The sequence below is a fragment of the Gymnoscopelus microlampas genome (genome assembly GCF_963454915.1).
Source record: "Gymnoscopelus microlampas genome assembly, chromosome: 15".
In the NCBI taxonomy this organism is placed as follows: domain Eukaryota; kingdom Metazoa; phylum Chordata; class Actinopteri; order Myctophiformes; family Myctophidae; genus Gymnoscopelus; species Gymnoscopelus microlampas.
The window spans coordinates 28,751,250-28,767,041 of NC_139952.1; the positions used below are offsets into that span (position 1 = coordinate 28,751,250).

The window sequence follows — 15,792 nt, forward strand, 5'->3', positions numbered from 1 at the left end:
ATAGATATTATTTCTGGTGGCCAACCTTTTATGGCAGGGCAAATGCAGCATACCCCCCTTTGCCCCTGGGTACTGATAGGGGCCAATATTGAGGCGGCCATATTGGATTTCCAGCAAAAAATTGACCGGGTTGTCCATATAGGTTGTGATCCTACGGGGTCATAGATATTATTTCTGGTGGCCAACCTTTTATAGCAGAGCAAATGCAGCTTTCCAAAAAAAAGGGGGTTTTGCCCCCTGGGTAGATTGCAGAAAATGCTGAATCGAAATAAATCTGGTGCATGCACAAGTCTGCATAACGTCGGTGTCCAGCCGGGACCAGCTAACTCCATTTTCATCTTTTTTTTTTTTTTTTCATAAATCGACGCTATTGAACACCCTTCACATCTGTGTAAAAAATCTAAACATTTGAACCAATGAAAAGTATTAAAAAGCGCCTCAGACGAAAACTCCCAACTCCATTGGATCCTCAAACTGTCCGTCAAAAACAAACAACTCCCCCCTCTCCTCTACACAGTCTACAGCACAGCATTAGCAGTGCACGGTGCGCAGTGAACGAGGAGTAACAACACGTAAACAGACTCCCCGTAGTCTATGCCCAAAACTATGCAGTGTACCTGTTTATCAAACAGCACTGACGCTAATGTTATGAAAACAAGTAATTATATTTCTAAAATCTATGAAGTGTTTAATGAGTAGAGCATTGTGATAAGAAGAAAGACGTTCATAGCATTTCTGTCACGCTAGTGTTCTACTACCTCTTAGCAGAAGTTATTGTAATATTTAAAGTCCTGTTTATTGTTGTAGGCCTATATAATAAGTGTCATGAAGCATCAGGGCATTAATTCACATGTTGTTGTGTTGCATTGTGAGCTTGGAGATCCATTGTTAGCTTTTGGGAATCTGTACCCTTTTGAAACCTCTCTCAGCAGCGAGTGGAGCTACTGTTGTTTGGACACCTAACTCCATTTCAGCTTGATTTCTGCTCGTCTGAAACTTCTAACTCCACTCGCACTGGGTAAAGTGTTGATTTACCCGTGATTTGGGTAAAGTGTTGATAATATAATGACACATGCAAGTATCTCACAATATATACAGTCACTATACCAACTTTGACGAGGTAGTATTGCTTTGTTTTAAAAATATAAGGTTTTCTTAATTTTCTGAAAAACGTATATCTTGTTTTTTTGTTTCCTGAACAATGAGCGTTTTGGAGTTAACAGTTTCGGGCTGGACAGCAGAGATAAACTGCTTACGTGGAAATTGGTAATGGTACATTTGGTGTTAAAATTGAAAACCGGCTTTACTTCACTGAGCAACGGAAGTATATTAAATGCAGTTAATATACTTCCGCCAGAAGTTCTCTATGGTCTGTTAACTTTGTCTTTGAAGGTCTGTTAGTGAGGCACAGCCATAACTTGAGCCTGATTTATACTTCATTGTGCATCGGTGTCGAGTGCTGAAATTAGCCCATCTACATTATAAGCTTTCTGCTACTGTACAGCAGTGCTTGCAGATTGGCTATTTATTTTCAGTGGCTATTTTCAGCACACAACACTGGTGCGCAACAATGTATAAATTAAGCATTACGCCCCTGGACCAGAGCTATTGTTGGGTCTACCGTACATGTCATCCTCCACCTTTCGACTTCCACTGTTGACGTTGTTGACTTTGACTCGCCACACAGTTCCAGAGCAACCCTGAGCCTGACCTGGAGGTCGTAGTGTGTTCTGGGTACGGGAAGAACGGTGCGCTGTCCGTGCTTCAGGTAATCCCCTCATCCACGCCTTTAAGGCTAATTCATATGTCAAAATATATAGTGGAAAATATGTCATTTTTGTATTTTGTATTTGCTGCGCTGTCTTTTAAGACCTGTGGTGGTGAGGAAAGTCTGCCACGGGTTCAGTGACGGTGCTACAGTGACGTCTGGGTTTACCAGGGTTGCCTCAGAGATCAGCGGAGTAGCCTGTAAACACCCCAGATACAAACCCTCATTTAATACACTTGCTTGTTGTGCCATGTCAGAATGATTTATTACAGTATACCAGTGATTCTGAACCTTTTAATTTCAAGGTCCATATGATTTTATTTTACATCTGGGACCCCAGTCTACACTGTATGTTCTGTTTGTATGCATTTAAATAAAAAAATATTTCCGTTTCCAGAGAAGCATCAGACCACAGGTTGTCACCACCTTTGAGCTGCCAGGTTGTCATGACATGTGGACTGTGGTCTCGAATGAAGTAAAAGAAGACAAAAAAGTAGTGTATTCCCCTTTTAAGACACACACACACACACACACACACACACACACACACACACACACACACACACACACACACACACACACACACACACACACACACACACACACACACACACACACACACACACACACACACACTTCACTAACCCTGTGTTCAGTTCATAATCCTACAGCATTTAGGAATCCTTTTTTTAAGTGTGCGTTTCATTTTGCAGGTTGTAAAAAAGGCCGAGCCTGAGAAAGGGACGGAACCAGAGACGGCTGCTGAGGATGGTGAGGAGGAAGAGGAGAAGAAGGAGGAGAAAGTGGAGCCGGTCATCGAGGATGATAAGAAGAAGCACGGCTTCCTGATTCTGAGCAGAGAAGACTCCACTATGGTACACACACACACACACACACATACAGTTCAGAAACCTGCCTACCAGTGACATAATCGAACACAAACTTGTTCTTTTTTGTATTGATTGAAGAACAATAGCTTCTATTTCAGCTGCATGCTAACTGCCAAGAAGAGGAAGGCTGTAGTTTAGATGATGTCATTGGTCAGTTTTCTGAAATGTCAACAGCCCACCAATGAGACACATTAGTGAGGCCCAATTATATGAAGATAAGGTTGAAAATGGGTGAAAAGTGCTCCTTTACTAGTGTGATTAACCACTTTCAATCTGATGTCGCTAGTTTGGGCATGCCATTATAGGCAGAAATGTTCACAAAATCTAAGAAAAATAACAGATCTACAATCTCAAGATCAACGCGTCACCTGTAGATCGGCTATTCTTGCAATACCACAGTATGACAAAGTTTACATATATTTAGTTCTGGCTTTGAGGAGCTAGTACAAAATAATGTAACTCTTATGTACCCATACAGAAGAAACAACATTTAAAAAACCTTCAATCTTGAGCCTGAAAATGGTCCATAATTGTTTAACCACTTACACCCCAGCGTCCATTTTACAGGGGGAACAATCACATTAACCAAAAAATATCAGATCTACAAGTCCACAATGCGTCGCAACTGTGAGCTTGTAGATTGGCTATTTTTGGTAATGAGATTTGGTGTTGACGGAAAAAGTGATCAAAGTACAGTTGTAACTCAAGTCCAGTTCTCTGAAGGCCAGTCCACACGCTCCGTGCAACAAAACTGTTTTCGAGACCATTTCATTGTTTGTTTTAAGTTGTGTTGTGGTGTCTGATGGGTGTCCACTTCTGTGTGTTCTAGATCCTTCAGACAGGCCAGGAGATCATGGAGCTGGACACCAGTGGCTTCGCCACTCAGGGACCCACTGTGTTCGCTGGAAACATTGGGGACAACAAGTACATCATCCAAGTCTCCCCCATGGGCATAAGACTACTGGAAGGAGGTATGTGTTATAATAATACACAATATTTATTGTCACATTACAGTAGGTTTAGGTTACATTATTTATTGTGCAGGCTCATCAATGCAGTTAAAAATATAGAGAATTAGATTAGAATTAAAGACAAGAGAGGAGGGGCGGGGGGCATAAAGAGCATAATATATAACTAATCTGTAGGGATGTCCGATATTATCGGCCTCCCGATATTATCGGCCGATATTAGCATAAAAATTGATATCGGGAAAATATCGGTATCGGTTTTTGAATTTTTTTTTTTTTTTTTGCTTTATAAATAAGTTACAGGAGTTCTTACTGTATATGGTGTGTGTGATATGAAATTTGAGCTTACCCTAATCACAATAATCCCCGCATATATCGGTATCGGTTGATATCGGTATCGGTAATTAAGAGTTGGACAATATCGGTATATCGGTTATTGGTAAAAAAGCCAATATCGGACAACCCTACTAATCTGTATAATAAATGAATGGAATGCATCGTATGTAACTAAAGTACATACTTAATAAATAAGAGTCAAGAATGTACATGAAAGAGTCCATTTAAATCACAGTTCAGTTCAGTCTGTGCAGTGGCAACAAGTTCTGGAATTAAAGAAATAAAGAAAAGGTGATGTCCGGTAATAGTAGAAGAAAAATATATTCCTCAGCCAATCATAATTGAATATTCAGGCCTGGACCACTGGCGTAGCGGTCCATGCACCTAGGCTCAATGTAGTTCGACTGCCGATCCCGACGGCCTTTGCTGCATGTCACTCGCCTTCTCTGTCCCCATTTCCTGTAAGCCTACTGTCCTGTCAAATAAAGGCATGAAAGCCCAAAAATAAATCTTTAAAAAAAAAAGAATTGAATATTCACCAAGGCTGCGGTGGTAGGCGGAACCATTATGTCCATGGTTTTACATAAGAATCGTATATCCTTTGTCTCGCCGTTTCACATATATAAATATAATACAAATAAATACAAGCTACGCAATGTTTTGTCCCACTCTGCTTTCAGTGACACAGCTGCACTTCATCCCGGTGGACCTGGGTTCTCCCATAGTGCAGTGCTCTGTGGCCGACCCCTATGTGGTCATCATGACCGCAGAGGGCGTGGTCACCATGTTCGTACTGAAGAGTGACTCCTACATGGGCAAGACTCACCGCTTGTCTCTGCAGAAACCTCCCATCTCCACTGTGAGTTGACACCTCCCGGAAACATACTTACTGTAACTTTAAAGGACGACGTCACCCATTTTCAACCTATCTTCATATAATTGGTCCTCACTAATGCTCATGATAAAATGGTACCATTTTTTTCTACTCTGTCTGTGTCTCAGAGGAGGACTGTGGAGAGTCCAGAAACCTGTCTACCAGTGACATCATCGCTAGGCAGGATTTTTTTTTCCAACAAGATTTCACATTTTTCATTTAGATTTGTATTAACGTGAGAACAATGTCTTCTACTTTCCAGGAATAGAAAGCCGGCAGTTTCTATTAGCTTTGATTCCCTATCTATGATGTCACTGTCACTGATAGACGGGATTCTGAACTGTCCACAGCCCTCGGTAGAATAAAATTGTACCATTTTATTATGAACATTAGTGGGGACCAATTATATGAAGAATGGGTCATGTCGTCCTCTAACAATTCGGGTGATATTTATTTAACAAATTGTCTGTTTTCGTTGCTCCCGTCTCCACTGTGAGTTGACCCCTCCCAGAAACATATTTACTGTAGCTGTAACAATTCGGGTGATATTTAACAATTTGGCTGTTTTTGCTGCTTTTGTGTGACACTGTCATATGACAAGTAATATAAGTATAAAATGGCACTTATTGATGAAAAAAAACTTAAAAAGATGAAATATGGAGATACAAGGTTTCAGCCCGACAACAACTAGATAGATAGATAGAAAGATTGATTGATTCATTGATTATCACACCAAGATATTTTACAAAATGTGTGTTTGGAGGGGGGAATGAATTTGCAGGGTGAAGTTTTCTTACCTTGTAGACCAGGGTTCTCTTTACAACCAAACATGGACATTTCTCTGAGAGGCTTGTTGCCTGACCAGTGTGTGGCTCTGGTGTCTTTTCCCCGTTAGCTATCCCGTGTGGTTACGATGTGCACTTACAGAGACGTCAGCGGCATGTTCACCACAGAGAACAAAGCCAGCTGCTCTGCTAACGAGGACACGAGGATCAGGAACGAGTCTGAGACGGAGACCCTCATTCATGAACTCAGGTAACCATTAACATGATGAGTGTGAGCATTAGGGGTGTCAGTTGATCAACCTTGTCGATTTAATTGATTATTTTTCACTAACCGAAATCTTCTGATATTTTCTAATATTTCCAGAATGGTAATTTTCAATAATAGTTAAAAAAGCAAGAATAGCTGATCTACAAGATGGCTCACAATGTGCCCGATGCGACGGGTTGTGAGCTTGTAGATCAGCTATTTGTGTGTGACACTGAAGAATTAAGAAATAGTAATTATAATAAAAAGTACACACTCAATTATTCAATTAATCAAAAAAGTAATCGATAGAATAATCGCTAATTGATAGTTGCAGCCCTAGTGAGCATCAGCCAGTCACCTTTTGAAGACTGCATTGAGTGTAGCTGCATACTGGTATGAAACCGTGTGTGTGTGCGTGTGTGTAGTAACACAGTGGACGATGAGGAGGAAATGCTGTATGGAGACACAGGGGCTCCAGTGAGGGACGATGGTCCATTTCGCAGCTCCACCTCATTCATGGCCTCAGGGAGTGATGGAAGCCACGGCAAAGCAGAGCCCACCCACTGGTGTATGATAGTCAGGGAAAACGGCGTCATGGAGGTACGGCATCACTGGGACATTTATACTACTTCTCCACTGCATAGCACTGGCTCGATTTGACTTTTCTCACTTTACTTTATTTTCCACTGCGAATAGAACACCCTCGAGGTAGCTAGTCATCATAGCGACGTCCAACTGTCTGCATAGGAGAGTGCTAAACAATGCAACGGTTAAAGCTGACACTAATGCGGTCTGGAACCAATCATCTGGGTGGTCCAACAAAACAGTGTCTGCCTGGGAACATTTAAAGTGAGAAATAGGCCATGCAGTTGCTCAATATTCAATTAATTTCACATTTACAACAGCTAGATTAAAAGTTGTTAACATTATTCACTATTGATGATTTAATCAGTACGTAGTCTGCAGTGTTTTCACGTCAACCTTTGGTATCGCCTCAGCTTGCTTGAAACCTTGAAGGCAGGTAATATTGTTTAATGGAAAACCAAAAAAGAAAATTTGAGTTGAGCCGGTACCATACCATCAAAAACAAACCCAATTGTCTGTTATGAAACACTAGAACTCAGCAGCTAGAGAGTGTCTTTTATCAACCCAACATTTCCCCATGTGCAGATCTTCCAGCTCCCAGATTGGCGTTTGGTGTTCCTGGTGAAGAACTTCCCTGTGGGCCAGCGAGTGTTGGTGGACTGCTCTTCTGGGCAGTCTGCAACGCTGGAGGGTAAAAAAGAAGAAGTGACGAGGCAGGGAGAGATGCCACTGGTTAAAGAGGTGGCCCTGGTGTCGCTTGGGTATAATCGCTCTAGACCCTACCTGCTGGTGAGTTGCGCATTTATCCACATGAACCCTAGTGTCCCTATTCTCGGCATGGAATAAGAGGGGAACATTTTCAAGAATTGGTGAACTTTCTGAGAAATTAGGTACACACATGTACTTCCTCTCCAAGTTCCACAAAGGTCCCCATGCAGACACACCAGCCTCCCAAACATTCACAGAGCCGCATGCTGCTGCTAGAACCCTCCATGTGGCTGTGATTGACCATGACCCCCCCATAGAAAGTTCCCATACAGGGTCGCTAAATCATACCCTTGTTTTTCAGCTAAGCTGAGAAATAGATGTGTAAACTGAGAAGTAAAGTGCATCATCTATTTTATACACATGGACATATATGAATAAGTAATTTTAACATTTTAGGGTACAGAAGCAGGCAGGTGGCTTTATCTCTCTGTCTCTGCAGTTTAAGAAACATATTTCTTTCCCTTAAAAAAGCATCATTAATTGATGACAAAATTAAGCAAAATATAATTTTACCCATAATCATGCAGCCCCACATTGAATACCACATGTACGTACTGTTTCTTTGATAGGATCAAAACCATTTGCAGTTTTCTACCTTGTAGAAACTCAGGAATAGTACATTTTCATCAGACAGATCACAACAGTGGTCAAGTGCATTGAATCATCAATTGTCAAACCCTAACATGTAATGTCCAAGTGTATTTATTTTGTATTGTAGGTCCATGTGGAGCAAGAACTCCTAATCTACGAGGCATTCCCCTATGATCAGCTGACTCAAAGCACCCTGAAAGTGCGCTTCAAGAAGGTATGATATAAAGACTAGCCAGACGATACTTGGAGTGATCAGTAATGATGATAACAATCTCTAAATCTTTTTTGCTGCTCTACAAAGATGCCTCACAACATCAACTTCAGAGAGAAGAAGACGAAGCTGAGGAAGGATAAGAAGGCAGATGGGGCTGGTGAAGATGCTTTAGCTGTGAGGAGTCGTGTGGCCAGGTTCAGATACTTTGAAGACATCTCAGGATACTCTGGGGTAAGGACGTTTGATCGAACTACTTTCAACATGGCGTCCCTATTTATGTCATTATAGGTGAAAATGTCCAGTAAACCAAAACAAAAAACCTAGCCACAAATAGGGCCAATTATTACATCAATGACTTAAATCAGTGGTTCTCAACCAGTGGTCCGGGGACCACCAGTGGTCCTTGAGGGGGTTCCAGGGGGTCCCCAGCCAAATTAATAGTTAGAAACCAAATTGACCCTTATGTGTCTGTAACTCTGAGAGTGTACAAATGGAACCAAATGGACCCGTTATGATGATGATACAGTGTAGATTAGGATCCCCAAGAAATCAAAATGGTTGAGTCCCTGGCATATCTTTTGAAATGGGGGTCCCACTCCCTGGGCTAATATGTGTCAATTTGGTGGTCCTTGACACGAAAAAGGTTGAAAACCACTGACTTACCGTAAATCAAACTAAAGAAACAAATTATTGTTCTTACGTTTTCTTTTACAACTTTTACAACCATAGAAATTGTCTGACTTAAATCAAAATAAGACACTAAATAACCCAGGACATGTTCTTTTCAAACTTGGCATCCTCATTCTGCCACACAACCTATTTCAAGACATTGCCTTTCATTGCCTTTCTTTCTTGCACTGTAACTCATGAATTATTTCAAATAGCCACTGAGCGCATTTACAAGCTGTCTTGATTGGGAGTAAAATGGTTGGAAAATCGCTGTGTATTTGTCCATTTTGTGTGGCTGGCCCAGGTGTTCATTTGTGGACCGTCCCCTCATTGGATGTTGGTAACAGCTCGGGGAGCAATGAGACTCCATCCCATGACTATCGATGGCTCCATCGAGTCTTTCTCCCCCTTCCACAACATCAACTGTCCCAAAGGCTTCCTCTACTTCAACAAACAGGTACACACCAAGATATTACGCTGCTATATCTGTAATGTGAGTGGATGTTATTTCATTCCACCCCAAAAATATGTTCCAGTAATTTTTTCTTCTATATTTTTGACGATGTTCCTGAACTCGTTATGAACCAAGCAAATATTTTGATTCATTATTTTTAACCTACAAAGTGATAAAACAATAATTTGGAAAGCTATGGACAGCTGCTGTCAAACACTCGCCAACACAGACAGTACAACATCAGTTTTTACTGTTTACTGTTTTTATTTGTTAGTCTGTGGATTTTTCACTTTCATTCTTCACTTTCTTAGAAAGGTTGCCTCGGCACCCTACACGGGTGTAAACATTTGCTGTAGCGTATCTTCAGATCTAGGCTATTTGTGTTTCTGAGGCTTGTGCATTGAAAGGTCACTGCCGGTCGAGGTTAAGAACTGCTCTGTGGTTAGATGTTGTATTTGTTTGTTTTTGCTTTGGGTTTATTTACAAGTGCTGGGTCAGTAAAGCATGAGTTTCTTTTAAATTCCTGGCATTATTCAGCCTGTCGTCTGGGATGTGCATATTTTAGTTTTCATGGTTCATTTTATTCCCTTTTCATTTCCAGTCAGTTTTTTTTGTTGCTGTGATAAACCTAGTGTTTGAATGTGTTTGACCACAGGGTGAGCTGAGGATCAGTGTTCTGCCCACCTACCTGTCTTACGACGCCCCTTGGCCTGTTAGGAAGATCCCACTGAGGTGCACTGTTCACTACGTCTCCTACCATGTGGAATCCAAGGTACGCACAGCTCCTCTGCCCGACACAGTACAATACACACACACCCACCAACACAACAGCCAAGGCAATTAAGCAGCTAGTCGACATACAGAGCTGCCTGTCCTTCCCACTTCCCAGAGCTATAAAAGTTAGATTTTGAGGTCAAAATAGTCTGAATATCACCTACCAGATTAATCTAGATCTGAGGAGTCGGGTTGGTCTGTGTCAAGTTCGTCACAGTTCAGCTCCAAACCCAATACAAGGACACAACTCAGTCTTCAACTCAATCAACTTCTTTATTTTTCCAACTCTTATATTTCACTTTTGTTGGTTTCTTTTTGTTGATTGGTCAATCATAGTCAGTCAGACAGACAGACAGACAGGTTGTAAACCTTAAAGACAGAAAGAAACAAGGTTTAACAACATTGCCGTTTTACAACAAAATGGGGGTGTTTTTTAAACAACTTAGGGTTTTCAAAACTTAGGGTTTCAAACATTAAATGTTTTAAAACAATAAATGTCCCAAAACAATAAATGCCTTAAAACAATTATGCTCCAAAACAATAAATGCTTTAAAACAATAAATGCTTTAAAACAATAAATGCTTTAAAACAATAAATGCTTTAAAACAATAAATGCCTTAAAACAATAAATGCTTTAAAACAATTACAGCCCTTAGGCAAACAAAAGTGTCTTTAACCAATCAATGCCTTAAAACAAGTTATTTAAAGTAAATTATTTTAAACATTTTAAATGAATTAAACATTTAAAATGAATAAACCATTTTAAGTCCTTTAAATGGAATAAAGACACATTTTAGGAAATAGCAGACCCACAAGCTTGTAGATCAGCTATTTTTCACTTAGCATTTTAAGCACTTTTTAAACATGGCAAATTCATGAATTCCAAATTTTAGTAGTCTCAACTCAATAAACCATAACATGGTAATTTCATGAATGTTCTACATTTTAGTACTTTTAAATCATAAACAGAATTAACCTTTTTAACTTTGTATTATTTTGCATTTCACACTTTTCTTTCCAAACACAAAAGGAGGACAATGCTACTTAATGTGTGTGCAATGCTGCAATGAGTTCCTTAATTTAAACTTAGCCAGTTAACCATGAACACATTATAAGCCACATTTCAAACACATAAGCAGTTGCAAAACAAAGTCAATAAACAGTTCACCAACCATTGGCATCTTTGGGCTGAACTTCTTGTAGAACTTGGAGTTCCTTCTCTCCTCTTTGAAGTGTGTTTGTATACTGACTGAGCACCTCCATTCCTTTTCAGGTGTTTCTGATCAGGTAATGAGCGGCCATTTTGCTGTTGCATTCTGGGAAATGTAGTGTGGAGCAGGGCAGTAGTAGAGCAGGGGTGTAGTTCAGTTCTGGTTATACATGGGCCAGTAGGAAGAGGATTTGCCCTAGGCTCTCACCACTAAGTCAAAGCTCCCTTTCTGAGTCTTGACTTGACACCTCCCACTTGAGCTCCTGGTTACTGAACCCAAGGAGGTCACCTCATCCTTCCCCTGAGACTTTCACTTTTCCTCCATGTTGCTCGTCCACTGGAATCAGGACAACGAGACGCCTGACATCTTAGTGGTTTTCTTTTCAGCTTTGGTCCACTAGGGCAGGTTTGGCCCCCACAAAGTTTGTACCTGGGTCCCAAACCTTTCTTGGATGCCCTCTCAGTGACGTAAACTTTTGGTAGGCAAGCAGAACTCCTTCTGCTGACAGGTCACTGACAATATCAGCATGGATGGCTCTGGACGCCATGTAGCTGAATACAATTCCCCAGACTTTGAGCTTCACTCTTTTCTTCACCTCGTCTTTGACTTTGCAGGGCCCAAACAGGTCCATGGCGGTGAACTCGAATGGAGCTGCTGGTTCTGCCCGCTCTGGTGGGAGGTCACCCACCATCTGTTGACATTGCTTCGCTCTTGCTTTTCGACATGTCACACAGCCATCTATTACTTTCTTGTGTGCTTTCTTTCTCATTCTCAAGAGAGTTCCTGCCACTCCATGATTCACATTGTGGGCCTCTTGAGCTAGCAGTGTGGATATCCATGCTTCACATGGAAGAACAGGCACTGCAGTTTTATCTTCACTGATGGACTGGATCCTGCCTCCACAGACGAGAAGTCCAGACTCTTTGTCTTTGAATACGACTAGTCGGTTGAGGGTTGTGTCAGGGAATGCGACATCTTGCGCTCTGGGCTCTTCATTTGAAGTTTTTGCCTCCCACTTTGCCTGCTTTGTGGCCTGGCTCTTCAGTTTCAACCATTTGTAAGCAGCTCGCTGGACCCAGGCTAGGACTCCAACCAGTCTGGACAAACTGCTGAACTTCTTCACATCCAGAAGACTTTTGGCAACGGAGCCAGTACGCACTCTTCCCTGTAAGGTCTCATCAGATGTGTCTGAGCGGAGAACAGAGTGACCCAGGTCAGCAATATTTCTTGCCTCAGGCTCTTCAACTTTGGGATGATCCTGAGGGGCGACTCCACAGCCTTTTTTTTCCCTGGGCTCTTGTCACCACTGCTGAAAAAGCTTTTCTCTGCAGCTTGTCGATGCTGTCCCACTTCCACCACTCTAGGAAGTCTCTGTGACTGGCAGCTGTGTATCTGGCCTCAACCGTAGCGTCATCTAGGTGAACTGTCTCCATTTTGAAGGGGCCTTTAGCAGGGATCTCCTCATAGTTGACAGCAGCTGTTCTCATAGAACGAGCGAAATGAGTCTCTGACTTATTTGCAGCCACATTTCTTTCTTTAAGAAGATCAGGGTGTGCTCCGCCTACAGTTTTTCCTAGAGGGCCTTCCCACAAGACAAGGTCCCCCACAGCTCTCACCCTCTGTGGGGCAAGTCTTCCTTCTCTGTGACTGATGAGCAACTCAATTTTCTCAGGTCTCTTCAGCTCCTCAAGTGCGACTTCTGGGAAGAATCTTTTAAGCTGCTCAGGTCTGACTACCCGGTGAACTTTTGCAATCTCACTCAGGCCATAGCACACAAGTTCATGAGCCCTCTCTGTTCCCTTGGAGGTTTTGACTCGAATCCTGAGAAGATATCTCCTTGTGGCTACTTTAGTCGTCATGCCACCGACTCCATGCACAACTAGTGTGACCTCTTCACTCCTCAGCTTCAACCTGTCGGCTGCTTGATGCGTTATGTAGTTGGTGTCTGACGCCAGGTCCACCAGGGTTCCAATCTTCTGGCCTGCATTAGCAGTCACCTCCATCAACATCATCAAAACAGGAAGCTCTCGCAGTCCACTTTCCTTTAGAAGACCCATCTGGTCCTTTGTAGTAGTTCCCTTGGAGGTCTTGTTGGTGAACGCCTTCCTGCACCTCTCTGCTACCTCCGGGGAGAGTTCGCTCAAGAACCTTTCCTGTTCCTCTGTTAGGTCATTCTTGTTCCTGCTGTCTTTCCGTGGCTTCTCATTGTCGCCTCTCTTAGCTTCTCCTCTTGGGTTTGGGCAGAGAAAGAAGTGGTGATCTGAGGAGCCATCCCTTCTGCAGTCTTTGTTTTTGCAAAGGTAATAATCTTTACAGCCGTCATCATTCCTTTTATGGCACCCTAAGCATTTCCTGCATGCACCAATCTTCTTCAGAACCGTCTCCTTTTCTGATAGCTTCAGTCCTTTGAATTTCTTGCAGAAGAAAATCCTGTCTTTGTGCTTCTCTTCGCCACAGATAATACACCCATCTTCAGTGTCATCTTTCTTTGTGGTTTTGGTGGAGGCATATTTCCTGTTACCTTTCCATTCTGCTTTATCATATTTTTCAGACTTGTCCACTATCCTCAAGTGATCCAGTCTCTCAAAGATATCCTCCTGCTTCTTGAGGAATGTGAGCAACATGTCAAAATGGTTATCTTGAGTGACATTATTGTTGGCATACACCATGAAGACAAGCCAGTCTCTCTTCACGAATTCAGGAAGCTTGCTCTCAATGGACTTTACCACAAGTGGGTTCTTGAGGGCACCTGTATTTCCAAGATCAGTTAGGTCTGAGAGGGCTTTCTCTACTGTCTGGATTAGGTCTACCACTTTCCTTGGCTGGTTTCCTTTCACAGGTGGGATTTTCTCCAGCTCTTCAATGATTTCCACAGCGATGGTAGACTTATTTCCATACCTGTTTTCCAGCACTCTGAATATGTCTTCAGCTGTGTTGTAGGTCGACAGTCTGAGGTCTTTGGCCAACTTCTCATCCATGCTGTCAAGGAGCTGGACCTTTTTGACCTCTTGTGAACCTGTCGGCTCTCCCTGTCTTTGCAGGCTCTCCCAGTCTTTCTTCCAGCGGTGGAAATCTCTTTTGCAGCCACTAAAGGTGGGCAGTTTAGTTGGCTTCATTTTCACAAGCGGCATAAAATGTGCGGTTGGTTCTGTCTTCACAGCTGCTGGAGCCTGCCTTTCCACCGTCCGCGCTCTGGCAAACTCAGCTTTTCTAGCTTCGAGATCACTGCTGGCCCTTTTCAGGTCTCTGATATTCTTCCTGAAGTCACTGCCTCCCACTGTGGGGATCCATGGCTCCCAGTCTGACAAAGTTTTAGATGCCTGTTTGATTAGTCTCTCTATTAAAAGTAGATAGACTTCAAAGTTTTCACAGTTAATGCTTTCCACTGGTATTGTGAATGCATATGCACAGGCCTTGTCAGCTTCTCTGAATGCAGCGTCCATCTCATCTTGTCCGTACTTGGTCCAGATGTTGGTTTGGACAAGCCTTTTTACTTCATCCAACCTTTTCTCACAGTCGCTGGTGACCTTCTCAAGGTATTCTTCCTGATCTTCATCAAGCTCTGCCACTTCATCCTCCTTTGCCTTGGCTTCAACCTCTGCTAGTAGCCCAGACCTGAAATCATCATTAGCTTCAATGACCCTCCGTGCATCAGCAGATAGATTTGCATATTCTTCTCTGAGCTCTAACTCATTTAAACTGTCTGCTTTCCTGCTGAGGTAGTTGGCCTGCCTGGTGAAGCAGCTTTTTGCGACAGTCCTCTCCTTCTTTAACTGATCCCTTGTTTTGACAAGAGCATCCTCCGCCATCTTTGATCAGTGAGAGGTTTCCTTCCTTTTCAGGTTGTTTGTTTCTTTATCCTGGAAGTTGAGTATTGACTTTCACAGGTTTCTTCGTTGTTTCCGCAACACTTTTCATCAGCTCCCTTTGCTAGACTTTCTGAAGCCTTTTATCTTCTTGTCCTGTTGCTGGGCTGCTGGTTTACAACTGTCAAGTTCGTCACAGTTCAGCTCCAAACCCAATACAAGGACACAACTCAGTCTTCAACTCAATCAACTTCTTTATTTTTCCAACTCTTATATTTCACTTTTGTTGGTTTCTTTTTGTTGATTGGTCAATCATAGTCAGTCAGACAGACAGACAGACAGGTTGTAAACCTTAAAGACAGAAAGAAACAAGGTTTAACAACATTGCCGTTTTACAACAAAATGGGGGTGTTTTTTAAACAACTTAGGGTTTTCAAAACTTAGGGTTTCAAACATTAAATGTTTTAAAACAATAAATGTCCCAAAACAATAAATGCCTTAAAACAATTATGCTCCAAAACAATAAATGCTTTAAAACAATAAATGCTTTAAAACAATAAATGCTTTAAAACAATAAATGCTTTAAAACAATAAATGCCTTAAAACAATAAATGCTTTAAAACAATTACAGCCCTTAGGCAAACAAAAGTGTCTTTAACCAATCAATGCCTTAAAACAAGTTATTTAAAGTAAATTATTTTAAACATTTTAAATGAATTAAACATTTAAAATGAATAAACCATTTTAAGTCCTTTAAATGGAATAAAGACACATTTTAGGAAATAGCAGACCCACAAGCTTGTAGATCAGCTATTTTTCACTTAGCATTTTAAGCACTTTTTAAACATGGCA

General features: G+C 41.7%; 1 protein-coding gene across 1 annotated transcript in view; it reads left to right on the top strand.

Moving 5' to 3' along the window:
* The window catches only part of cpsf1 (cleavage and polyadenylation specific factor 1), a 32,841-nt gene that overhangs the window by 11,296 nt on the left and 5,753 nt on the right, over nt 1-15,792 (top strand). The window contains exons 16-27 of the mRNA XM_084081312.1: nt 1,688-1,768; nt 2,166-2,261; nt 2,482-2,643; nt 3,488-3,629; nt 4,643-4,821; nt 5,732-5,871; nt 6,294-6,468; nt 7,039-7,242; nt 7,940-8,026; nt 8,114-8,257; nt 9,000-9,152; nt 9,805-9,921. Coding sequence (XP_083937438.1) covers nt 1,688-1,768; nt 2,166-2,261; nt 2,482-2,643; nt 3,488-3,629; nt 4,643-4,821; nt 5,732-5,871; nt 6,294-6,468; nt 7,039-7,242; nt 7,940-8,026; nt 8,114-8,257; nt 9,000-9,152; nt 9,805-9,921 — 1,680 coding nt within the window. The remainder of the gene's footprint in view (nt 1-1,687; nt 1,769-2,165; nt 2,262-2,481; nt 2,644-3,487; nt 3,630-4,642; nt 4,822-5,731; nt 5,872-6,293; nt 6,469-7,038; nt 7,243-7,939; nt 8,027-8,113; nt 8,258-8,999; nt 9,153-9,804; nt 9,922-15,792) is intronic.